This window comes from Chionomys nivalis, chromosome 7 (assembly GCF_950005125.1).
Source record: "Chionomys nivalis chromosome 7, mChiNiv1.1, whole genome shotgun sequence".
Taxonomy (NCBI): domain Eukaryota; kingdom Metazoa; phylum Chordata; class Mammalia; order Rodentia; family Cricetidae; genus Chionomys; species Chionomys nivalis.
This window is the reverse complement of record NC_080092.1, coordinates 69,006,972-69,033,841: the sequence shown is the minus strand read 5'-3', so window position 1 is coordinate 69,033,841 and position 26,870 is coordinate 69,006,972. Positions and strand designations below refer to the sequence as shown.

The 26,870-nt window shown below is 47.0% G+C and overlaps 1 protein-coding gene across 11 annotated transcripts in view; it reads left to right on the top strand.

Moving 5' to 3' along the window:
* Window positions 1-19,855, top strand: part of Msi2 (musashi RNA binding protein 2) — a 362,844-nt gene extending 342,989 nt beyond the window's left edge. For 3 of the 11 annotated variants that reach the window (XM_057773597.1, XM_057773592.1, XM_057773594.1), the window contains 3 exons: window positions 13,924-14,132; window positions 15,805-15,877; window positions 18,262-19,855. In XM_057773597.1, the coding sequence (XP_057629580.1) occupies window positions 13,924-14,132; window positions 15,805-15,846 (251 nt within the window). In that variant the 3' untranslated portion in view covers window positions 15,847-15,877; window positions 18,262-19,855. Of the gene's footprint in view, window positions 1-129; window positions 180-13,923; window positions 14,133-15,804; window positions 15,878-18,261 lie in introns of all 11 variants that reach the window. The other 8 variants (XR_009057374.1, XR_009057373.1, XM_057773599.1 and 5 more) reach the window with 5 other exon arrangements.
* The last annotated feature ends 7,015 nt before the right edge of the window (window positions 19,856-26,870 follow it).

Here is a 26,870-nt window from a genome sequence, read left to right as displayed (position 1 = left end):
GGTGACATGAGCTCCTGATGGTGGTGGTGAGTGTGGGCAGTCATGTTTCTGTTGTCTTTTCTCTTGCTTGGTTGGGGCTGCGGTGAGAGAGTGTCTCTGAGGCATACTTTCCCGCCTCTCTTACACTAGGACCTGCACACCTCCTCTCAAACACTCTTCTGAGCACGCTCAGCGGGAAGGTTTGTCCACACCTATTAATCCTCTCTCAGTGTCCAGCTTCCTGTTAGTACCAGCTGGTTTGCATGTTTGCTTGTTCAGATGAAACAGTTCAAGAAACAAACTCATATCCAACTCTCGAGAAATGTCTTTTTTTGTACACTTTCGTTTTCTATTTTTTTTTATCAGTTACAACTCCAAAACACCTGTTGTCTAGTAAAACATTTCACACCTCCCTTGCCTGTTCTTAGATTGTATGTATCTGTGGGACTGAACTAAATGCATGCACTGTAGTAGATGTCCTGGTAGCTGTAGCTGTAGTTGTAGAACATGCATTGTTGAGTTGATATTACAGGGTCTCCGAAGGCGCGGCCCAACACCGCCATCTGAAGGATAGCATGGGGACCAGGAAGGAGAAGGGGTTCCATGTTTTCAATGTTGCCAAGGGGCTTGGATCCATGTTCTCGCCATCAGCCACCACCACCTCTCCTCACGATCCCCACTCTCCCAGTCTAGAACTGGGTCACCACCCCTCAGCTCTAGCCCACCCAACCGAGATCCGTGCTCACCATAGCGGAAACGAGTGGAGCCAGAGTTGGAAGGAGTCGTCTGGTTCTTCCAAGGTCTTATCTTCCCCACACCGTTCTTGACCAAAGCAGATCTTTTCTTGGTTTTTCGTGTTTTTGTTTTTTGTCTTTTAAGACCATTGGCCAGGCTTCTGTAAGCTCAGCTTCTCCTTGAGCCCTTCAGGGACACAGGTCCCTATGAAAAGGTCAGCCCGTGTCATCTGCTCCTGTGGGTGGAGGGAGCTAAGATGTGGCAGGGAAGGGACAAGAGCTTCGGCCCCTGCAGTCAGGCAGTACCTTTGGCTCTGGTTGATGTTGGCATTGCCTCTTAGGAACGGTGATGATGAAAGGGGCCAATGGCGTCAATGCTGACCCAGTATCCCTAGTGGTGAGGTGACTGGCACAACTTTGCAGGGAAGAGAGAAGTATGACGGGCCTGGGACAGCCAAAGAAGAGGCCACCCAGTTTCCCCCTAGGTCTCTCTAGAAGGGTTTTCTGGAGGAGACCTTTGTTTTCTACTTGGGGCTTGTGTGGCCGACAGGCTTTGGACACACTGTCTTCTCTGCATGTGTGACAAGCCATAAGGGAGCTCAAGCGGCCTCAGAGCTTCCGTGCCTAACTTTCTGAGACCATATGAAGTGGGGATATTAGTTACTGCCTAGAACTGTGTGTCAAGTCAAGGTGCTCAGCTTCCAGCAGGGGCATGGGTCAAGACCTATAGCATACAGGTTATCTAACACGGGCCACAGAATCCAGGAAAAAGTCACGGAGTCCATAACATCTTCCAAAGACTATATCATGGTAGAATGAAATAGAAGCCTCAAGGGGAAATAAAAACAGCGATGCTCTGGCACTGTTAGAACAGATAGGAACTGAGCGTGCGCTGGGACAGACAGAATGAGGACAGCAAGACTCCAGGTGGAAAAATTCAGGAGGAGCCATCCTTCCAGCAAGGTCTCCCTGGGGACAGGGGAGGTTGGCAGAAGAAAATGGCTGAGGCTTGGCCTTCATGCTGCTGCCAGTGCTAACTGACCTGGGACTGGGTAGTAGGAGCAGCAAATGAGAGCAGAACCCCTGGTGTCCTGCATCCCACATCCTGCATCCCAGGACAGTTTGCTGAGAAGGAGGCTATGGTGCCTGTAGTCTGGACCCCTCAGAGCTCCAGCCCAGAAGGCAGGCAGGTGGACTGGCATGCCTGTCTCGGGGCTTGGCAGCCTCTCCTGAACCAGAGAAAGAGATTAGGACCCAAGACACTGGCATGGGCATTCCAGCTTTTCTGAGATGGCTCTGGATCTCTGCTGCCACCTTTGTGAAAATGTCTCAAAGCCCTCCACCCCAACCCCCATGCTGGAGGACATCCTGAAGCCATAGGACATAAGCAGTAATCCTGTGGCTTCCAGGAGAGTCCCATGGTGTGGTCTCTGGCCTGATAATGACCACTCCCAGCTTCATTTTAAAACAGGAAATCGAGCTTGGGAGATGGATCAGTGGGTAAAATACTTACCCCTTAAACATGAGGATCTGAGCTCAGATCTCTAGAACTCAGAAAAGCCAGGTACAGCAGCATGTGACAGCAGCACACACCTGTAAACCCCAGCATTAGGTGGACAGACAGACAGATCGTGGAAGCTCGAGGGACAGCCAGTGTAGCTAAAATGGCAAACTCCAGGTTCAGTGAGAGACCCTGTCTCAAAAAATAAGGCGAAAAGCAATAAAGGAAAATATCTAATATCAGCCTCTGACCTCTACACGCATGCACACACACAGCTAAGTACACTTGCATGCATGCATCTACACCTGCACATGTGCGCGCATGCACACAGCCAAGTACACCTGCACACATGCGTGTGTGCACAGACAGATGGGTCAGTGTGTGCCTTCATCTTTGCACATAGCTTTTCTGCACCTCTGTCAGCAAGTTCTGATGGGGGATGAGAAGTAGGGGGACACAGAACAGCTCTCTCAACTTCCTGCCAACCTCCCTGTGTCAGCAACAAACATCCCTTTGGGAACTATAGCCTATGTGTGGGGAAAGTCATGGAGAGAGCCTCTTGTTAGGATATAGTCACTTTGCTGATGTAAATAGAATCAGTACAGTGGCCCAGAGAGAAAACAAACTCTGACCCACGAGGACTGGGCACTGAAACTAGCTAGATTTACCCAACTCAGAGTGTTACTTCAGTGTTCCTCCCTCAAGCCCCTGCCTGGCCTGCATTCTGGAAAACACCTTATTTCCCAGCTTGTCACTAAAATTTTCATTTCTAAGAGAGCCAGGACTTTAGCCATAAACACTGGCAATAGGTTTTAAGTAACTTCACCGAATCTGTAATAACACACACGGCCCCTGCCGCTGGCCTCAGCTTCATTCATTTTCCAAGGGCTTTGGTCCAGCCCTGTGGAGGATACAATACATCAGCTCCAATCAATAATTTTGTAATAGAAATACCATGCACTTGATAAATCAACTCTAGAGCAATTAGTGACTAGCCTTAAAGTCCGGACCAAAGTATAAGTTAATCCTGAAGTGAATAGAGTCAGGGAATGTTAATGGTCTTTAAATCAGTGGAATGGTCTGCAGTAGGTGACATGTCCCACTCCCTTGAGTGGGTTGGCCGCCACTTGTGTGCTCTAGAGGAGTGCTGGGAAGTGTCTAGGTTCTCCTGGATGCTCCACAAGTGAGGAGAGTGTATTGTCCAGGGGCCTGGAGGCCTGCTGCCCCTGGTGGAGGTACTGAGGGGTGTGAGAATTCCTGAAATCTAAAGAAGGAGATGAAGCTGGAGATGTAGCGAAGTTGGTAGTGTGTTTAACTTCGTTTGCAAGAAGCCCTGGGTTTCATCCCCAGCATTACACACACCTAGCAGATGGCATACCCCCCTAGCCTCGACAGGGAAATCCAGAAGTTCAAGGCCTCAGCTACATTACCAATACAAAGCCAGCCTGAGCTGTCTGAGATCTACCTTAAATGTGCAGTGCAGTACAGTGCAAGACCACACAGAAGGTGGTCCAGAGTTTTAGCAAAAGCCAAGAGCTTTATGCTGATTGGCTAAGGCCTGTATTATAAGAGCCAATCACCATACATTTGATCTATCTACTTCTAAACCAAATGGCTTTTATATAGTGGGGATTGTGGAGAGGACCAAGTCCCAAAGGTAAACTTGAGGGCTGATAAGGAAAAAGGATATTAAGTTGTAATAACGATCGGAGGCACCTGCCACACTCCTGGGGGTTCATGGATAAACACCAACACTGTCCATACCCTTAAGGACTTGCCAGCCTGGTGTGAAGACAACAGGTAATTAATGACAATACGATATAAAAAAAAACCCAGTCACAGAAACCTGTTCCTCACAGAGAAATAGCACAGAAGGAATGTGGTTAACTAGTCTAGAACAGAAGAATACATTGGAAGCCTTGCAGACGGTTTGCTTTGGCTGGAGAATTCAATTCCATGGGGAGAAAGAAAGAAGAGTGGACAGGGCCTAGAGTAGACAGCTCCAGCCCCTCAATCCAGGAAGCAAGGCTGTGTGTGCTGCTGGGAATCTGGAAGACAGACACAAAACACATTCCTTGACAGGACACCAGTGCCCCCACATCTCCACTCCACTTTCGCTGGCAGGTTGTCACCTACTGCCTTCCTCAGGCTGTTGGTTCCCATTCCTTTGCCCTAATGGTAGCCACTGCCCTCATACTTGTGCTAGGCCTTTTCTTGTCCTTGTCTGGCTCAGACCAGCAGAAAGCCATACCTGATGAATCCTACCTGGGTCCCCTAGCCTTTGGTGGCTCAGCCGGTAGAGTGCTTGATGCATATGCATGAACCTGAGTTCGGATCTCCAGCATCCATGTAAAACGCCAGGTGTGGCAGCAAGTGAGCATTGGGCACTAGGAAGGTGGAGATGGGAAGATGCCGGTGGCTCAGGGCGTGATCTGGTCTAGCCACAATAAGCTGAGGACAATAGAAGACACCTGATATCACCCTCCGGCCTCCATGGGTACATACATACACCAGTGCGAGCACACACAAGCACAAATGGAAAACTTAAAAAATTAAACATAAAAAACTTTTTGAGGCAGGGTAGCTCTGGCTGTCCTGAAACTCACTCTGTAGACCAGGCTAGCCTCCAGCTCACAGAGATCTGCCTGCCTCTGCCTTTCAAGTGTTAGGAATAAAGGTGTTTGCCACCACTGCCTGAACACATTCTTAAAATATATTTTGTATGGATCTCAGGGTCGACGGCAGCTCTTCCATACAAGACAGACCATCTGTCTTGCAGGAGGCCAAGTAAACGGATCGTACAGATGGGTAATCGCTGTGCAGTTAAAGAGCGCAGAAAATAAAGGGGCCCTTTGCTTTGGATGCTAAGGAATATTAATAGAAGTCTCCCTTTTCCAGCTTGGGATGCCATAGGGCAAGGGACAAGAAGAGTGCTTTTGAGCAGCTGTGATTGTCTGTTGGGATTAGTCCGTCAGAGGGCAAGGAGCTGCAGTGAAGTCCACTCTAGTGTGGAACAGGAGGATTCTTGCCAACATCTCGAAGTAGACACCTGCTGGGGAGTTGCCTTAAGGAAGGGTATCTTGTTAATGAGAGAATATTGGAGACACTCCCCAGCTTTAATAATTCATAATAATATTAACAACAGTTCATCAGTAGTTGCTCACATTATATAAGCGAGTCAAATGCTGTGTGCCACGCCCACACGCCATAACCCACTTAATTCTGAAACCATAATGGGTACCATCAGCCCCCTTCCCATTTTAACGATTACAAACTGTGTCTCGGGGAAGATAGTAGCTTATCTGAGGTGGCTGTGACAGGATCTGAGCCTGCCCCATCAGTCTGTATTCCCAGCCATGTAGCAGTGTAGCGAGCCTGCAGCTCTTAAACACTCAGCAGAAAGGCATAGCTCTCCCACCCAATTCTCCCTATCCTTAGGGGAGGTGATAACCCCAAATCGCTGACGACAAGTGGTCTCAGGAGGCACGCTATGTGGGTTTTCGCACCTGCTTCTACTGTTGCAGCCTCACCGCCATACTTCTGCCTGGCTGTCCTTTGACTGACATTTTGATCTGGTCCCTGTGTTCATTCAGACCAATGTCAGACAAAAGAGACCCAGAAGAGGTGTGGTCCCGCAAGGGGAAGCCTGACTAAACGAAATTATCTGAAGGGAACCGTTAGTTAAAATAGGAGTGAAGGAAGTTAGTCACTGTCTGAGGCGATGGAGCAAGGGAGGGAATCTCTCCATAGCAGACTTCTCAGCCAGGAGTCAGCGTCCCTTCGCCTTTGTACAAAGTGCCTCTAGAAAGTGCCTGGGAAACACAGCCCAGCCCTAGAGCAAGGAGACATTGGCTGCCCAGTTGCTGGGGCTGTGCTGTGGGCCAATGGTGGAGAAAGGGGAGTGGCCACAGACGCAACAGACTCCTTGCCCAATCTTCTTGCAGGAAGGCTTGGGCACCAGGTACCATAGCAACTGAAAACAGGGGCTCATTTGTTTTGTAGATGAGTAATTACTACACAATTAAAGAAGGCTAAAAATAAATGGGCCCTTTGTTCCTGGCTACTTATTAATATTAATAAAGTGGTCTGTCCAGGTCTGTGGCAAACAGTGAACGCAAGCCTGGGTACTCACTGATGTGTGAGGGAAGCCGCCCAGCCCTCCTCCCCAGCCAGCTTCCCTCTTTCTGGAAGTTATTTCTGACTATGTCTTGGAGAGGGTGGGCTTCCCAGGCCTTGGAAAATCCAACATTACAGGGACACACAGCACCCAGGGTACCCTGGAGTCTGAAAGTCCATCAGACACAAATCTAGCCCCTCTCCCTACTAGAGAAGAGGCCCGAAGCCCAGCAGCGCCTATGACTGGAAGAAACCCCTTGTCTTGTTAGCTGCCTTGGGCCTCATAGTTTCCCCTTTATTGCAGTACGACAGGCAGCCTTTAGAGCGTCCACTGAAGTAACCCCTGAGATTTCAGGGGCTTCCCCTCCCAGCCTCTCTTCCTGTTTGCGCGTCTCGAAGAGTAAACTCACTATGACATGCTAGGGGGTCACGCTGAGTTCATCCCCTCCATTCCCTAGGTCTTGACCTTGAAGGTTCGAATAGCTAAGAGGAAGTTGAAACCTCCAGGAGGTGCAGCTGAGTGAGAGATAACTCAGGAGATACCTGTCGGAGGAAGGGCTGGATGTCAAGCGACATGATCTGCGTCTACTTCTACTAGATGAGACTTTCAGACTTAGCCCTAGTAGGTCACGTCAGCTCTGCAGTTCTGTATTGCTGCCGTGTCCAAAGTTCCCCATCCTTTGTCCTAGGAGGCATAAGCAGTGTAAAGGACGGCGGCTTGAGGATAGCGTGCAGAGAAAGCCAGGAGCGTCCCAGTGATAGGAACTTCGGTGGGGGTGTGGAGTGTGCACTTGAGACCGGTCAGCCAGTGAGTGCCGGATGCATGAAGGCGTGGCAGGCTTTGCGTTAACAGAGTTAGACTCACGCTTTCAATCTATCAGATTTCTAGCCGTAAAGTGTGCTTGGTGGGACCTTTTAGGGTTCTGTGGTTCTGTCTTTGTGGCTGGTGTTCATTAATAGCAGAAGACCTGGGGATAAGAGGCATGGCTCAGTTGGTAAAGTATGTGCTGTTACAAGCAAGAGGACCTGAGTTCTGATCCCTGGGGCTCACATAAAAGCCAGGTACAGTTGCATGGGTAATGCCAGCCCTAGGGGAGAGGGGTGGAGATAGGTGGAACCCTGGAGCTGATTGGTCAGCCTGCTTAGCCAAATTGATGAGCTCCAAGTTCACTGAGAGACCCTATCTCAGCTAAGGTACAGGGCAATGAGGAAGACACTTGACATTGGCCTCTGGCCTCCACATGCACCCACCCAGATACGACATATACACATACATACATACACCACACACAAATTCATTAACCCACTAATCACTGCTAATGAGCAAATCAACCTGAAGATTTGCATCAGTGCAACAATGCTGCATGCCAGAATCACCTGGGAATTTCTTAACTTCCCCACCGCCGGGCCACATTTTAGACCCATCAAACCAGAATCTAGCAAGGTGAACCCCTAGGTAAAGCCTGTGTGTACCTATAGCCTCAAGTCCTGGTTGCTTTTATAGCTGCATAACATTCCTAACCATCCCAGACATCAGCAAGAGAGGTTACCAGGCTAGGTTTAGAGTCCCTCTGGGCTCAGGGCTCTTCACTTACCAGGGTCAAGAAGACCACCATTGAAGATAGCCGTAAGGGCTCTTTATCTCTTTGGCTTGACTCCCACCTTTTCTGAGAATTGGGAGCAAACAGTTTGGAGCAACCGTAAACAGGGGAGCGGTCCTACTCCTAGACTAGCTGACAAATGGGGGCTTCTTGCTAAGGTCGGAGTTTGTTTGTTATTAGAGACCTAATTAGGAACATGAGAGGGAGCTGAACGGCCCCGCGCTTGGATAATTAGTGACATGTATGCGCCCGCTTTGAACTTCAAGGACACAGAGCTATTAGTGCTTACATCAAAAATGGATTAAACTCCTGTGCCTTCACAATCATTAAAGACAGGACTGCTCAAGTGGAAAGCCTTTTGTGCAGGTCCTCGAGGGACTGTGCCCTGGGCACCCCCCAACCCACCACCCGCACCCAGCTGCCAGATCCCCTGGCACTAAGATGCCATTAGATGCTATTGGGCTGTAAATACTAATCAAGGTGTCCCAGCTCCCCTCTGGGGCAGCGGAGTGGGATGGCCTTTGAAAGACTGAGATAGTACTCTGAGGACCCCACTGTGTCCAGGTACTTTTGAAGGGGTCAGGAGGCCCAGTAAGGGCTCAGGCTTGGTCTGTGCCCGTTCCCACTTAGTGACTCCCAACACTGGTTTCCCCCCCATTTCTGGTTTTTGCTACATGGCTGGCTCTTTGTTTTACGACGCAGTGGAAGGTGCCCAAGTCCTCAGCAGAGATGGAGCCCCCTGTGTCATGTTAGGCACCGTCCAACCTTGGGGGGCTCCCTGGCTAATAAGAGCAATGTCTGCAGTACCAAACTGTGATTCAAGGAGGGGTACCTCGGCCGTGTCATGACTGAAATCACATGTACTTTGTAGTTGGAATGGGATTCAGTCCTAAGACCCTGGGTTTGCCCATCTATTACAGAAGAGTGATGGAGCCCATCTTAAAAGCTGCCTTGAGTGAGCGGCCTTCCCAGCCTGGCCCCACTTGTCTCCTTAGCTTTCCCCTGTCTTCTCCCGTTAGTGTGCACTAACGAAACATTTCCTACCCTGCTGGTCCTAACAGGAATGTCCTGACCACTGATTCTTACATAGCTTTTCATCACTGCTGGAATACAGTGTGAGGCCATCTTTAAGTCTATAGTCCTGGCCCCGGATTTCATAATCCTTCAGCATATTTGCAATACAGAAAAATGCATACTGCTCATATAAAGCAGGAAGATCTCTGGCTGGGGCAGGCAGGCAGGCATGTGACCTTCAGGATGAGCCTGTAGCAGGGTAGCAGCAAGTGGGCATGACTGGAGATGCTGGGAAAGCCAGACTGGTTTCTTCCTTGATGAGTTAGGTGACCGGTGTGCCTCAAGGACAAAGATGGTTCTCAGATCTAAACAGGCCAAGGTACTTTCTCAACATCAAACAAAAAGTTCAGCCTGGACTCTCCAAACTGTTAGAGAGAAGGGAGATGCTTCCAGCCTTTGGGCTCTCTGTCTAATTTTGATCTCAGACCCTAGAGGGCTGGATGGGGAGGCAACCTTCAGAGGTTGGATGGTTTAGTTCAGCACTTCCTGGGTGCTATGGCTACGAGTGGATCTCCTTGTCCGCTGTCCCTTTCACATTCTAACCAGTGTTAGACAGCATAGAAAGACATGGATGTCCAGGACCTACAGAAAGGCTATTGTGATTCACTTCCCTACTCTCAGGGATTAATCCCACGCCTGGCCCAGCCCTTCCTGACCACAGGTAAGCCAAGCCACATACAGATAGCAGCCCCCTGGCTCACTTAGAAGTGTGGGGGAAATTGCCTGAAAAGCGCTGGCCTAACAATCTCAGGGAAGGGTCTGCATCCCCAGCATAGGCTGCTGCTCCATTTCTGCTCCACATGTTTCTTGAGTATAAGAAAGCTTTTTCATTTAACGTAAAATGCCTCCAACTCTCACTCAGATGCATTCCTTTTGCTTTGCTGTCCTGAGGCATGGCAGGTGTCCCAGCTTTTCACGTAGCCCCTCCCCCAAGAGTCCTTTCTTCATGTCCAGGGTGATTAAATGCACCAAGAGATGGATTGGAGCCTTTCGTAAATCACCTTCAGGTTTGTGTGGCAATTCTGTTGGATTTTGCTCCCTGCATACAGTACTTGTGTTGAGCTCTGCATACACACGATAAGTCGCGAAGCCTTTTCTCCTTTTCATTCTCACAGCAGCCTGGTGACTCAGGCTGAATAAGGGACACACTTCTCGTGTGTTACAGATGAGGACACAGGCTGGACCAGGGCACACAGGTGTCGGGGAAGGGCCAGGGTCAAACTCGGGTCTTCTGACTCCAAGTCCAGTGTCCCCTCTCTATCCATTATGCCTGCCTCCTGAGGGTGCTGCCTGGACTGGAAAAGCCTAGAGGATGCTGGGGATCATGTTCAGAAGGAAGAACCAACCTAGAATTAAGTCAGAGCTGTGGACACTGCCCAAAATTGCTGACTGGGAAGTGAGCCTGCTTACGACAGTGAGCCCCCAGACAGTCAGCCTCATACAGGAGTCTCCCAGGCCATGTAACAGCCTCAGCTTCTGCTGCAGGCATGCTATGATGTTTCTGCATATTACACACATGCATGCGTACAGACATGGCTGGACAAAGTCAAGATGTCCTTCTTTATCCATGAAAAATGATGTCACCTCTCTTCTTCCTAACCTGATCCTGGGGTAGGGGGAACCACACCTGACCCCTTCGAATGAGTTCTGGTGCCCAGGGAAGGGAGCCCTTCATTTCACAGGAGGCAGCACACGGTGGTTTGCCTTCTTGCCTGCTCCTGTGCCTCTCACAGCTTGGAGGAAGAGGGTCCCTGTTACCACAGCAGACAGCTAGCACACAATTTGTGGAACTGTGGTGACTTCCAGAAAACAAGGAAACTCCTCTGTCCCAGCTTCCAAGTGTCTGTCCCTATCCCTTCCTGAAGTGTTCCCAAATATGTCTAGGTTGCTTGCCTGGGAACCTTAGCATGCCGTCTGGAATGTGGTTCTTCTGCCACAGGAGACACAGTTGTTGACATGGAGTATGAAGAGACAACTCTTCTTCATGGCCAATCCCATAAGGGCCGAGGTTCCACTGTCCCTGGAGAAGCAGACCAGCCCAGAACTAGGTGCTTCTCACCTGCCCACTGTACCCTCTGGTGAGGACCTGCCAGCCAAGTCGTCCCCTTTTAGCTGGGCTTGAGCTGAGCAGGTGCCCAACAATGGAACTGGGAGTGGCGGGAAGCCGCATTCTAGGACAGTGCCTTTCTTTCCAGAGTGCTGTTGGTATCGTTTGATAAAAGACGGCTAGGTAGGAAGGGGTGCCGTGGGCCTACAGTGAGCTTGCTGTGAGATTCTCTCCAGACCGTCTCAGGCACCAGGCTTTCAGGTGCTCGTGGGACCAGAAAAGTTGCCAAGGGTTGGGAGAACACCAGCAGCCCCCCTGCCTTCCAAGCCTTGCACAGAGATCTTTCTGGACAGCATTCTTCCGTGGGCATGCTGCCTCTTGTCTTTCTCTGGCTAGGTTTATTCTCCAGACAACTCCCTTGCTTTCTCTCCATCCCCTGTCTAGTATCTTCCTGGAAACACATCCGTCCAGAGGAGAAAAAAGCTGAAAAATCTCCTTCCATCTTCCACTTGCGAGCGTTCTCAACCCCGCCTCAACCTCTTCCCCTAAGTCAAAGCAAGCCAGTTCCTTCCTCTGGAAAGGGAGGGAGTTGGCACCTCAGTACACCAAGAGCCCTCTGTCCAGCTCTTTACATTTGCCGAGCCCAGGTGGAAAAGGTTTGCTCCATTCATATAGTGCCGCCTTTTGGATACCTCGGCTGGGTAGTTGCCTCCAGGAGCAAAAAGGACCCAATGATATCTGCAGATAGTCTTCTTTATTCAGAAACCCTGTTGTCCCGGTTGTCTGCCAGTACATTTCCAAATAAGCTGTTCACTTGCTTTAAGCCTCTTTGCTCCGCCCCTTCCCCCCTTAACCCGCTTGCTCAGTTGTCTTGCTTATTAATTTCAAAGGGACTCCTGCCGAGGGCATCCAGAGGCAGCAGCGCCCTTTCCTCTGCTGAGGTGGAAGCCAGGCCCAGCTTGGCTTTGTCCACCTTGGATCTTGTGTCCCCTTCTCAAGTGCAGTGTCTTGAATCTCTTCTTGCTCCAATGACAAGTGCATGGGATAAAAAAATCAATATACCTACACTTTCTTCAAAGCCACGGGAGAAGTGAGGTCATCCAGCTACAGGTCCCCAGGCCAGAGGGATGCCACTCTTCACTTCAGATATTGTTACAGGGCAGGGGGAGCTGGGAAGGGGAAGTGAGTCTTCTAAAGCTGAAGACAAGCGAGTGTCCATCACTCAGTCTTGGTTTCTTCAAAACATGCAAGCTACGGACTGGCAACTGCCAGCCCCTCACTCACTGAAGGTTTCAAAGCCAATAAGCTTACTTTTACGATGGAAATTGTTTGGGATTTTGTTTTGTTTTGTTTTGTTTTGTTTTTGTAGGGGGTATTTTTTTGTTTTTTTTTTAAGACAGAATCTCAATGTGTAACCTTTGCTGGCCTAGAACTTGCTGTGTAGACCAGGAACTCACAGAGATCCACCTGCCTCTACCTCCCAAGATTGAGATTAAAGGCGTGTGTCACCACCCAAAGGCCTATGGTGGAGATTTTTTTAAAACAGAAAATAAAGTTGAGTCTACTAAGAGGCTGTAAAGCGGAAGCAGAATTCGCCTGTTTGACAGCTGGGGCCCTCACTAGGAAGGTGTGATGGGTTAGAGATAGGCAAAGATGGAGCTTAAGGTTGTTTTGCCTTTGGCCACCCCTCCCCCAGACACAGTGGATGCTGGTCTCCCTCTGTAGCCAAGGTGCACTCTTAGCTTGATTTTTCCCAGTCTGGAGTTCCTACCTGAGATAATGTATTCGATCAGACACGCTTTGCTGTCAGCTGGTGTGGTTAGTATGCTCTGCGTTCACACTTCTTTGTCTTTTTTTTTTTTTTTTTTTTTTAACCAAAGGAAAAAAGTTAAAATCCCTCCCTCCCTTTCCTTCTCCTGCAGGAGGTGAGTGTGTGGGTATCCTGTTAGGACCATTGGCTCCACCCCAGCCTTAGCCAACCTTCAGGTTACCATTCCCACCCCATCCCCTCCCTCCATCCCCCTGCTCTGCACCCCAAAAGAGGACTTGTCCGCCATCATTCCTGTTATGTTAAAAACGCCCGAACTTTCCATGACATATGCCATCCTCTGACCACTTCAATACTGCCGACTTTCATGCAGGGTATAAATGGGAGGGATGGTGAGGGAGGGAGTAGCCAGTGGGGAGGGGGGAAGGAGGAGGGATGCAGAATAGAGATTTTTTTATTTTGTCTTAAAAAAAAACCCACACACATACAAATTTGTCATTTAATGGATCCAAAAACAAAGAGAAATGAAATAAAACATACACACGCGCGCACACACACACACACACACACGAAAATAATGAATCCAAAATCCCTTTCCCAAAGATTTTTTTTCAAGGACACAAAATTGCTTTTGTTTCCTGTCATGTTTTAATATCAATATTAACACAATGTGTAGTCTAAAACTAGTTCCTTTGTAGTTTGCATGGGATGTGAATGCTGTCTCAACGTGCCCAAATCTAGAAGACTGCATGAGCGTCAATTCAGATGTGAAAAAAAAATATCTCTCTCTCTCCATATATATATATCTCTATTTCTATTGTGATAACTCGGTGGGCAGTGAAGCACCTCCGGTTGGTTGCCATACTGTGTTGAATGATTGTTTTGTTTTGTTTTTTTTCTTCTATCTATTTCTGGAGCTCCAAGCTTCTTAGTGGTAGCCTGGGCTGAGTATTCTTGAGTCCCTGCTGATGTTTTCGCATGGCCTTGGTTGAGTGTTAGAAGTTGGGCCTCAGCTGTTTTTTTTTTCTCGAGTGTTTGGCTTGTAATGATCGGTGCATGCCTGGCTTCTGGCCTCATACCCAGCTCTATTCTCTGCACACCAGTCCTGAATAGCTACAGTGCTCAACCGAATTTTGGCGCGCCCGCTTCCCCGGCAGGCTCCAACCCGGCGCGGCCCGGAGGCTTCCCAGGGGCCAACAGCCCAGGACCTGTCGCCGATCTCTACGGCCCTGCGAGCCAGGACTCCGGAGTGGGGAATTACATAAGCGCAGCCAGCCCACAGCCTGGCTCGGGCTTCGGCCACGGCATAGCTGTAAGTACCTACCTCGCTGCCTTCCTGCCTCCTCCTTCCTCACCAACCCCACACAGCCCATGGGGAGGAGAGCCCAGGGTTAAGGACCGAGAAGAGACAGGGTGGCCCCCATCATGAGCAGGCCAGCGGAAGCGCCCATCCGCTGGCCCAGCCACATAGCGTAAGGTGTATGGCCAGCTCTACTCACCATTCCGTCACCTTTGGCCTTTGCCACCTTGAACCACTCATACAATCCATGGCCCTGGTTACAAAGTAAGAATAGGAATAGGATACTTTCACCTCCAAAAAGGGGGGGGGGGTGAGAATGAGCTGATAGCCTAAAATCACGTTGTTCTGGCAAATGGTAAGTCTTCGAGCCATTCCCCTCACCTCGGTGGCCAGAGCCCCGCCTGCTGGCCAATGGTGGCAGTAGTGCCTGGAAGTTCCCTCCCAGGTCATTCCTTTGCTAACGTTTCTTACAGTTTCTAGGTTCCAAGTAAGTTCCCATTTCCATTCTTTAGCTGCAGCCCCCCCTCCCCCCAGGCCAGATGCATTTGATATCTGTGATGCTCTGTGGTTCTGTAATCTGACTAATCCAGGCAATGGAAATTTGCTTAAGAGATTTGCATGCTGTTTTCAGATTGTATTGTTCTTTCCCTCCTGGTGTGTGAGCATGAATGTGCCTGAGCCCACTTGCTGGCAGTCCCCCCCCCCTCCATTTTTGGGAACAGAAAACGGGGCAGTCTCTTGCCCTAGCCAGCCTCACTCTTGGAGACGATTTAATTTTGAGTTGAGATGGGGGTGCCTGCTGTCCTAGGTTACGTCCCACATCAGATTCTGTATCTGGGAGAAAGAAGACAAACTCTCTGTCTTGGGGACTATGCTGGGGAGACCAAAGCCACTGTGAGAGCCTGGGGGACCAAGGCAACTTCATCCATGCCTCCTGGCGTTGGAGGAACACACATACATGCACACCAAATGCGTACAAACTCTGTCTTAAACCTTCTTACACAGACACAGATATTCACATACTTGTGCATGTCAGCCAGCCCCTGGCCTGCGCTTCCTGAGCCCCCATTCAATTCTACTCCAAAGCCAGTATTACTTGAATCAGTAGTTTGATGAGTCTAATCCCCTCGGATCAACTGTAGTACCAAATCCAGAACATTGTTATTCATCCCAGAGCGGCATCAGTTTGGGGGCCTGTCACATCAGCCCTTAGAACACGACTCATTTCCATTTTCAGCAGCTAGAAGCACACACCCTGTTTGTTCTTGAAAACCTGGGTCTTGGGACCTTCACACTGTGATGTTATTTCTGAAATAATCACAGGTCATCACCGTTGATCCGCACTGACATTTCTTCCCTTAGATGCATCTGTGGAGACTTAGGACAGAGATCCCTGTGGGGTTTATGATCACTACGGGCATTGTTTGGGTCATGGGCCCCTCGGAGTCTGGCTCTTGGTTTCCCCTTGGAAAGCATACAAGCTTGGGTGAGGGAATCATAGGGGCAGGAAAGGAGGGAGCTGGGAATGGTGTCACCCCGATTCCCCATGGCACAGTGTCTCAGAATTACATATTCATGCTGGCAACCACAGACTCTAGTCTTAGAGGTGATCTCCTTTCCCAGAGTATGACAATCTGTTCCCATGTATAGCGCACTGATGACCTTAACAATTGTGCAATTTTAGGGCCCTTTGATTGCAACGGCCTTTACAAATGGATACCACTGAACAGGTGCTTCCGTTGCCATCTCACTCTGAGGTATTACCGTCTCTGCCATGCGTCTCCGCCCTGCCTGCGTGTCCGTACACATATGTGCCCTGCTCATACGTGTACACACATGCCCATCTCATCACATCACATCTTTCTTCTCTCTCTCTGAACCCCTTCCCAAGGAAGGGGGGACAAAAAATATCTAGTCTCTTAGTCTCTCTCTTAGTCTTTCATTTCTTCCTCTGGCTTTTAATCATGCCCCTCATCTGCTTCCTCTCTCTCTTTCTCTCTCTCTCTCTCTCTCTCTCTCATATTTTGCTCATTTTGATTTGGTTCTTTTGGTTCCGTTTTTGTATCTTCCCCGCCCTCTTCTTTTTCTTTCTTGAGTGTGGGAAACTGGAAGGTGATCTCATATTGTGCCCATTCCAGGGAGATGGAGGCGGGTTAATTGGTCTTCTGCCAGGCCCAGGGCCAGGGGATGGGGAGCAGGGCCATTCTCAAGGTCTTACTGAACTGACCCTGTGGGTTTCTCGGGCTCAACCAGTGGGATTTGTGCAGCCAAACGGCCTGACTCCATCTTTTACTGAAAAGAAAACATTTTTTTGCCAGTTAACTATGGAGTAATTATCAAGATTACCACGCGAAAAGCAAATTAAATTAACAGCATCACCTGCCTAACGTGAATTTGGATCCCTGCCAGTTTCTTAACCTTTTAAACTGAGCTCAAGTTAATTAAACATTTTGAAATCACTTTGATGGAAATACAGAGGTGGTGGGACAGAAGGAAACAGGGAGTGAGCAAGCCCCTTCCAGCATTCTCCCTCCAAAACTGAGTGTCTTTCATGCTGGAGAAGAGCACCGGGCAGAGGGCTGTTGTTCTCACAGAAGCCCGGGTCTGTCCTGTGTCATAGAAGCTGGAGGCTGGAAGGCAAGTCAAGAAGAGGCCCCAGAATAGGTCCTACCTGGAACGTCCCATTAGCTGTTCACTCTTGGAGCTGGCGGGTGGGGCAGGACAGCTCTGGGTTTGTCCTCTCTGGGAGGTATTGGGGAATTGCTCCTAGCCCCAGAGCAACTGAGACTGGGTAGATGGGGCCGTCTGAGAAACTCAGTTGAGTTGAGCTCCACAAATCTTTTAGATGCCTCCTATGTTACTGTCCGACTAACTCCACTGCTCTCTTAACCAAATAAACCCTGTGTATGAACTTTCCCATCCCTCACCTCCATTGCCCTCCATCACTGGTAGAGCCAGAAGCCACTAACAGTCTGAAGAGAGCTACTCGCTACTAACGAAGCTGGGTTTGGGGGCTTGGGGACAGTGAGGGTCCTCTGACAACAAGGAGGACTGACAGCACCAAGAACTCTGAGGGCTGGAGATGACTTCAACTATCAAATCAAGAGGGACTCAAAGACTGCCTAGGCACAGCGTGTCCTCGAGAGGCCAGCCACTGAGGCTGCCAGTGTCCCCTCCTCACAAGGCTGCTATGAGCGTACCCTAGGGAAGGTAGAGGCTGGCCCCAGTCTATGTTTCAGCTTTTATTTAAGGATAACGTAGCCAGGAGAGCAACAGTGTAAAGCCGAGTTACGTGATTGCAGGGCAGCTGTGAAAGACTGGGCAGGAACCTCGTTGTTCTCCAGAATTGACCCTCTGACACTGAGTACCATCCACGGAAGAGCCTGGGCCCACAGGCCATCCAGGATAACGCAGTTAGAAAACCTGAATCCTGGGCCTCTTTTGGTTTTCTTGAACGAGAACTGGTTATGTGGTTTGTGGGTTTTGTTTTTGTTGTTGTTTGAAGTTTTTACTTGTTTTTTAAGTAGTTACATCAGTCCCTTACTATATAATCTCATAGTACAAATTCACATTTTCAGTCAATGGAAGTTTTTATTTGTTTGATTGGTTTTGTTGTTGTTGTTTTTGGTTTTTGTTTTGTTTTGACTTTTGACTTTTCAAGACTGGGTTCTCTGTGTAACTCTGGCTGTTCTGAAACTTGCTCTGTAGACCTGGCTGGCTTCAGACCCACAGAGATCCGCCTGCCTCTGCCTCCTGAGTGCTGGGATTAAAGGTGTGCGCCACTGCAGTTTTTTTTTCCCCCAACAAAGCTTCAAAAACAAAATTTTAAACAGAAAGGGAATTTCCTATCGATTTGTGATTTGACCAGCTAGCTGAAACCCGTGCTGACTCATACTTCCCTCCATGAACTCCAGAACCTTCCAGCCCTATGTCAGGTCTGTCTGGCCCCTTCCCAGCATCAGGCATGGCTTTAATACCTGGGTTACCAAGCTGGGAAGTCAGCCATTGGCCCAGCCGTTTTCATACACACACACAGTCACACAACCTAGTCCTTTGACAACCGTAGTCGAGACCTTGCAAAGAACCATATGTGTGCCTGACATCTCTCTTTCTCCTCCCTCCTGACCTCCCCGCCCTACAGAGCATACCTGGATGTCCAGGCAAGACTGGGCGAAGTTTCTGAGTGGCCCTTTGTTTAGGTGATGTCCTCAGACCTGGATCCCCACCAGCCTCACTCCTCATCCCAACCAGAGATGGCACACTTTGGATTGAGGGTTGACTACATCTCATCTCACCGACCTGCTGTAATATAAGACAACAGCTTTTAAACGTGTATATAATCCATGATTTTGGTTTGGTCTGTTTGTTTTCCTTTAGTGGTCTCCCTCTCCCTCCCCTCCCCTCTCCTTTTCGATCTCCCTGAATCACATTTGGTAGTGATTTCTGACTTAGTCTAGCGTCACCTTAGCTTAATATCTAGTTGAAAGCTAACCATAGTATACTTGTTATATATTAAGGAATTTTCTTTTTTCTTTAAAAAAAAAGAATTTTGTTTTGTTGTTTTGATTCTGTTCTCACTTTTAAAGGATGCTGAGATGGTGATGTTACTCTCCATTTTTGGTACCAATTCTGAGACTGTAAGAATTTTCATCTGGGACTTTGGCACTCACTGAAACAAAGTTGTGATGTGCGGAGCGGGAGGTGGGCGTAGACTCTCTGTTGCGTTGTAGAAGTGACATGCAGTTGGCTGCTTAACAGACTGGCAGTTCATTTTTGTGACGTCTCTTTGTTAACCTAAGTCTATCTATTTTCGGCAATAAGGTAAGGACGGCCATGTTTTGAGCGCCTTCCTTTTCTATGAGTGCTTTTTTTTTCTGTTCAAAGAGGTCATATTATAAGGTTTTTTGAAATTGTGAATTCTAAAAAACAAAAAACAAACAAAAAAAATGTTGTAAATATAATTCCATTAACTACATAGAAACTATTAAGAAAGAGAGAATCAAAAATATTTTTGTGGGGGAGTTGCTCCCAGGCAGTTAGGTGCCCTGGAAGGAGGGGAAGGGAGGGAACCTTGATGAAGCTGATGAGCTACAGCAGACGAGCACCCAGCTGCCAGGGCGACCGGATTCCACCCTTAGCGCCTCTGTTGGTGTGATAGACCTAAGAACCCGCATTAGCACCCTGCCAGCCCAGCAACCTCTCAGTGCACAGCTTCAAATAGTAAGGTCTAGCTAGATTTTTATTTAAAATATGAAAAACTGCTTTTCCCAAGACATTTTTTAAAGGAAAAAACAAAGCTACAATTTTAATATTTAACATATTTAAAGTTTCCAAGCACACCTGTTTTGGCTTAGGGGAAGGGCAGGGTGGGGGCATTCTTTTTCAGTCTTAATTTTTAAATATCTGATCATTTTATATTGTCCAGTCATTTCAGCATCTCCAAAGGTCCCTAGGGTACTCTGCCTCTCTCCTCACCCTGTCCCCCATCCTGCCCCCAGAGCGGGGGCCCACGGGCCAGGAGCGGATAAGCCTGCGTGAATACATCTTTTCTCCATCCACTTTCTATTTACAAATTAGGAAAGCAACCTTTCAGTTTATATATATATATATATATTTTTATTTTGATACCTCAGTGCTGCAAGTATCATCAGAGAGGCTATGGAAGAGTTTTGTTTTTTTTTTTTAATTTATTGTAGATGTAAACAGAATTTTAAAAATAAAAAGTCTAAACATCACTGCACTGTGACTGGTGGGAAAAACTGACCGTTTCCTGTTTGCACATGCCTGACATTGGCTGTTATAATATATGGTCCTCAGCTGGGGAAAGACACGTAGGATGAAGGATATTTTTTAATTTAACTTTTTTTTTTAAAATATTGGTCATAGGTCGGCAACAGCAACTGTAGAAGAACAAACTCAATAGGTGGCATTAAAGCATATTGTAGTGTGGATATATATTTTTTTCTTTTTTAAAATGTGATATTGACATTTTATTAATATTTTTTAAATTGTTACGTTTATAAATTTGGTACTTAAGGCACAGCCAGTATGAGACACTGAATGCGACGTTTATTATAAAGAGCTGCTGCACTCCTGTTTTTATGAATTTTACTAACATGTAGACTACGTAGACATTCACAGACATGGTAGCGCAAAGGCATCGGCAAACCAAGTCTCCGGAAAGCTCACTCAGAAAGGAAAGAAGCCTGCTTCTGCTCTAACGAAATGCAACTTAAAAAAGAAAGAAAGAAAAGTCATGTTCTTTGTTTTTAAAATAAAATGCTGGGTTGTTTGGGAAGGTTTTGGGTTTGGGGTGTTTTTGTTTTGTTTTTAAGTTTCCAAACAACTAAACCAAGTAAAATGCTGGATGCTTTTAAAATACAAAACTTATTCAAGTTATAAAAATAACAAAATAGACGTTTTATTTTTTTAAAAATGCAGCGACAAAGAGACAGAGAGACACTAAATCCCAGCAGTTCGGTGTCCAGCTAGGGGTAATGACTCTTTGTCCGTGTTGGTGATGTCTGTCCCCCACCCCTGTCCATTTCTCCACATCCCCATCACCTCATAGAAGACCCTTTGTTGATCATCGTTTGTTAATAATGTATAAAATGGCTATCTTGTAAGCGTGCTGTCTTGGTACTAGCGTAGCAACTTTTTTTCTCCTCTTTCTTCTAGTACATAGGTATAACGTAATTAAGGTTTTAAAAAAAATTAGACATAGTTATTCAGATTTAGGACCAGTAAGGATAGAACTTTCTCTTATTTATGAAAAGAAAAAATGCTAATAATTTGGGGGCAGTTTTTTCCTTTTTTTTTTTCTCCAAGTTCAAATTTAATTTTATTTTTACTGATTTGATGTGGTTTCAACTAACCCAAGGTCTCACAATGTTCAAATGCCGGCCGACTCTATGGCATTTTGTAGGTCCCTGCCCCCCTCTCTATGAAGGGGTGTGCCATACTACCTTAAATGCAAACACTAGATATGCAAAACTGGATTTTTTTAATTTATTTTTTAAAAGAGGGAGGCGTGGTATATTAAAATGATTTTACTAAGAGAAAAAAATATTTTTTTAAGGATGCTCAGAAGAAATTGATAATCTGTGTGAATATGTTTTAGATGTTTATATACATTTTGAAGAGACCCAGTAGCCCATAGCACAAACCTTGTGAACATCTGGTACGTTTTCAAGTGGCTACCTAGGTTAACGTTCACATTAGTCCCCCCCTTCCTCATCTAGAAGTCCATCTTAAACAATTTTTGTAAATTCTTTTAACATTGATGTCCATCCTTGTCTTTGTTTCAGTTAAGCTCAGTAGTGAATGTGGGGACCGGCTCTCACCTTCCTAGGGGAGAAGCCCTCTTGGCTAATGGCTCTTCCCTGGCGTTACCAAATAACCACCAGGGGACTCTCTGGCTTCCAGGTCCATCTGCCTGAGACCCCCAAGCTCCTTGCCTCCCAGTGGGGGAGATGGAGTAGCAGCGACTCCTGGTCCCCTTCCTACTTCAGCCTGGATGTGGGGCTGGTGGAGATGACCAAGCCTGGGTCTCCTCCGCAGGAGCCTCTGCGTGTGTGGTTCGTGGCCTTCCTCACACCCATTGGGAAAACCAAATAGCCTCACACTCTTTCCCCATCGCTCATTGGCTTGATTCAAACGAAGCTCCAACAGGCCTTTGTGGTTTTTATTATTATTATTTTTTTTTTTTTTTAATCCTTCATAACCATTCTCTTAATTTGAACTTGTAGCTTGGGCTTTAAGGTAGCATGGCTCGATTGCTGTCAACGTCATGTTTCGCTGCACTGCAGTCCACAGCCAGTGAGTGTTACACACATCTTGCTAGACTAGTATAAAACTCATTGGGTAATTGTGGGTTCTAATGACCTGAAAGGTGTTCAGTTTTCTTTGGGGAGGGATTCTTTTTCTTTCTTTTCTTCTTTCATTTGAGAATTTGGGGGGCGGGGAGTATTTTTTGGTTCCAACTAGAAAAACAAAAGCTATTTTGGTCTTTAGTGGAAACGAGGGCTAGGGACTTGGCCTCCACCACCACTACCACTCTGCTTCATTCTGCCACTCGCTCGTCACAGCATCTTCAAGACTAAAGCAATATAGTTTACTACATTTTTTTAAATTGAAGGTCAGCCATGCTTTCTGTATTATATTGCATATGAAATTGTTTACAAAAGAAACACTAACTCATACTTCTCTCTATCAGTTGGAAGTGACACGTAGGGACAGGGAAATTAGAGGGCAGGTGAGGGGGGAGAGGATTTTTGGTTTGTTTTTTTTTTTTTTTTTTTTGGTTTTGGTTTTTGTTTCTCTTCTTGAGTGTGCTTTACTAACCAGATCCTCCAAGGAAGGCAAAAGCCAGCCAGGCGGAGAGAGTAGAGGAAGAGGGGCAGGCTGCTGGTAAGCACATTGAACAGAGCCACTGGGAAGCTCCCCCACCCTCAGCTAGGGCAGAAAACAAACGTTAGCGAGCGCAGGCCCGGGCACAGACACTACACAAGGCAATGCTGGTAGGAAAGCAATACTTTAATACTGCTTGTTTGTTTTCTTCTTTCTTTCTTTTTTTTTCCTCACCAAAAAGAAGTAAACTAAAATACAAAAACAAACAAACAAAAAAACTTAAATAAGACCCACCCCTCTCGGGGAAGAACGATAGTTCAAACATGGCTATTGAATAATCAGAAGGTTTTGTCTCAGATAGGATTTCATTTCCAGGAGGCAGGGCACGAGAGGGGAAGGGAACGGGACTGAGGCAGTTCCAGAGCCTCTGTGGAAGGCTCCTACTGCTGTATTCTGTACATACTGTACCGCCCTGTGTGGAGTCTGTGAGTGTGCTCTTGAGTAGCGTGGGCTAGCCAATCTGCCATTCATGGTGTTACAAACTCAGAATTCCATATGTAATAGGATGCAAGTCTAAGCGTTTCATGTGGACATAAATGTATCTAAATAAAACTTCCCCTAGCACTGTGGCTGACCTCACCCTTACTTTTATACTTTAGTATGAAACTGATGAGAACTTTGGTAGTGAGTATTTTTTTTATATATATACATATATATGTATCTATATATATATATATATCTCAAGCATCTTTCAGGTCTTTGTGTGTGGCTTTCTTAAAGCCCTGTTGTACAAAAAAATAAAATAAAATTACTATGTGGATGGCAGTCTCTCACATCACAGATGTGGAAAGTATAATTTTATATTTGTATTTTCAAATAAATAAGTTTGTGAAAGGTTTCCATCCTCTACTGTGGTCCAGAAATCAATGTGTTTGTCTGACAAAAAAAAAAAAAGAATAAAATAAACTGTTTGGAACAGAGTTGTTTAGTGTTCTTGCGCTTGCAGAGGTGGGGGCAGGCGAAGCTGCCGTTGGGTTTGAGGTATCACTGGGTCACACCTTCATGCGCTTACCCCACAGCGTGAATGTCGGTCATGTGTCCTCCAGCCAAAAACGGGGTGGGAAGGGGGAGAGCTTTTTCCTGTCTCCTCAAGGAGCCAGTTTTGTAGCGTGACCAGAATAGGATGGAAGAGCAGACCCGGAGCTAAGTCACATGCAGTGGAAGATGCACAGGACCTGGGGGCAGATCGTGGTCCTTGGTGGTCTTAGGACCCAGGTGAAGGGAAGGTACGAAAGGGGTCAACTGGTTGACCTCCTTGCTGGCTTAATACACAGCGTAAGGGAGTAGGCACCAAGGCAAACTCCAACAACCTGGAGCAATGCTGAAAGGATGTCTGGGAGCTTGGTCTCTGCCCTCAAAGACTTCATAGTTACCTTAGTGGAAATAATTAGGATCACAGACTGATCCCAGGAAGATGGATCGTGGGTCATCCTTGCCATTTTCTCATTATAGAAAGAAAAAGAACAGAGGCCCAGCTCCATAAGGGCAAATCCATGTCTTGGTGGTAACAGGTAACAGGCATGCCTGAATCAATGGCGTGCCTTGGCTACGGGGCCCTGGAGGTAAACAACTTGGTCATGAAGTTTGTACAGGATAAAGTGTGGGCCTGAGAGTTTCCCAGTAGCTGCTTCATGAGGGGAGGAAGCAATTAAAGAAAACCCTAGGATAGAGTTTCCCTCCAAGTTCCTGTCTCCTGCTTTTTACTTCATGCTAAGGGCTTACACCCAAATCCTGAAGGAAGGAGGATGTCCCTTTGAGGCTTCAGACTAGAGCCAAGCCTGGCTCCTGTGTGTCCACAAACTCTACCCTGTTCCAAAACACTGGGAGACTGTAAGGAGCTGAGGAAGCCCTGAGTGAGTGTACAGAGGACAAGTGAAGTTGAGTGGATGTGTATTATTTGCCATGGGTGTGGCCTTGTCAAGGACCGTCGGATCAGACCTGTGGGAAACTGGCAAAGTCTTCATCTTACCCCAGTGTGAATGCTTTTGGTTTGGTTTTTCAAGACAGGGTTTCTCTGTAGCTTTGGAGCCTGTCCTGGAGCTCACTCTGTAGATGAGGCTGTTCTCGAACTCACAGAGCTCTACCTACCTCTGCCTTTGGAGTATGAATGTTGACAGCATGTGTGAGTGTTTATTAACGGCTGCTCGGTGTGAACAAAGAGCAGCTGCTCCTTCCTCCTCCTCAGTGTCTACATTCTGAGGCTCCTCATACACAGAGACCTCACACACAGACCGGCTGACTCCTCCCCCTGCGCTGTACATAATGAACATCCTGAGGTTGATGGAGTAATTAGTGCCAAACCCTTAGAGTGCACACGGCCCACCTGACCCTAGCTTTTCTGTGTCCGTGTGTCTGTCCTCCCTTTATTCCCCCATGGCCCCAACAAGGTTTCCAGGACTGAGCCTTTTACACACAGCAGGGAAAGAATCATTTCTGTGTCCTGTGAAGGCTGAACTAATGAGAACTGATTTCAGAATCCCAGGAGTTCTGAGCAGGGGAAGTGAACAGGCTTCTGAGAAAGTCCATCCCGAACATCTTCCTCACCCACGTTGCTCAGCTTGAAGAAACCCAAGGTCCAGCCCCTGCCCAGGAGCCCGAACAGAGAGCAGGCGAGCAGGGAGGCAGTGATGCTCCAGCCTCACCCCTGCTTATGCTACAAGTTCTGGTGGTCAGAGCGTTTAAGGGTCACTGACCCATGCCATGGCCTTACAACTCCTGAGTAGCCAGAGGGTATCTCTTGTGTGTGCAGAACACACAGAAGGCAGAAAGTAAAAGGCGACAAAGAAAATAAGCAAATGTAAGATTTAAACAGGAACAAGAAGGAGAATGTCCATGTCTGCAAAGATAAAAGTGCCCAGCAGGGCATCCTGTAATGACAAGATGCAGTCTTCTAAGGATGCTCAAAGGTGACAAGCCCTAGCAACACAGTAAAAATGGAAAGGCATTTTAAACTTCCTAAAAAAGTTATCGAAGCCATTAAGAAGTGGAAGGCTAGAATACACCGACCACAAAGGGTCCTAACAGAATGGGTGGAGGATTGATACAGGGAAAACTGACGAGCGCCAAGGAGATTTCTTTAACTGATATGTCCAGTGCTAAAACTCAGCTGCGATGATAGAAAAGTACAGAAGACATTTCTGCTTTTGGAACACATTGTCTTGATGTCAAAACTTAAGATGTGTGCATAACTGAGATTTTACAAGGATGTAACTTCAGACTTTAGGAATTCAGATGCTGACATTCCAAATATGGTTTTAACAAAGTCAGGATATGTTGGGGTAATAAGACCGACTAGAACTCCTTCCAAGAAAACAAGGACATGTCAATAATAGGAATCTGTCAACATGAGTCACATAAATAATAAATAAAAGAGAAAAGGACACCATAACTATGTGTTTGAAAACCATAGCAGTGATTCCTAATTAAACACTATAGAAATAGGAAATGAAGACAGTTACATACCGTATAACAAAAGCTATTTACCAAGTCCAACATTAAATCAGTATCCTAAACGGTATAATACCGGGCTTGTTGTGGATTAGTTTAAGATGTGTTACATTTGTTGATGCTGTGGAACATTTGTTTAATGATGCAAAGGTGCGTTGCATTCTTTTATGTTGCATTTCTTTAACTGAAACTGTGTTACTTTGCCTGTCTAAAGCACCTGATTGGTCTAATAAAGAGCTGAACAGCAAGGCAGGAGAAAGGATAGGCAGGGCTGGCAGGCAGAGAAAATAAATAGGACACAAAGAAGATCAAGGAGCAAGAGAGATCAAGTAGCATGAAAAGGGGCTAGCCACACAGCCAGCCATAGAATAAGAGTGAAAGAAAGAAGAAAAAGAAAAGGCCCAGAAGCAAAAGGTAGACAGGATAAGTTAAGGAAAGCTGGCTAGAAAGAAGCCAAGCTAAGGCCGGGCATTTATAACTAAGAAGAGGCCTCTGTGTGTTTATCTGGGAGCTAGATGGCAGCTCCCCAGCAAAGAGCAAAGAGTAAAAAATAATCAACAGCATATAATGATCATGTTGGTCTGTGGAGTTTGGCCTTCTATGTTCCTCCTTTTTCTTAAAAATAAATAAGTGAAAACATTACCAGCGCTAGAGAGATGGCTCCGTGGGATATGAGCAGAGGCTGCTTTCCTAGAGGGCCAGAGTTTGATTCCCAGCCCCCACTTGGCAGGTTACAAACATCTATGACTGCAGTTCTGGGGTTTCTGAATCAGCTGGCATCTGGAAGCACCTGGCACACATAGTGAACAGACATATGCAAGCAAAACACCGATTCACATAAAAACAATAAAACAGAAGAGCGCTACGAAACTATAAGCACCTCATTCTTAGACT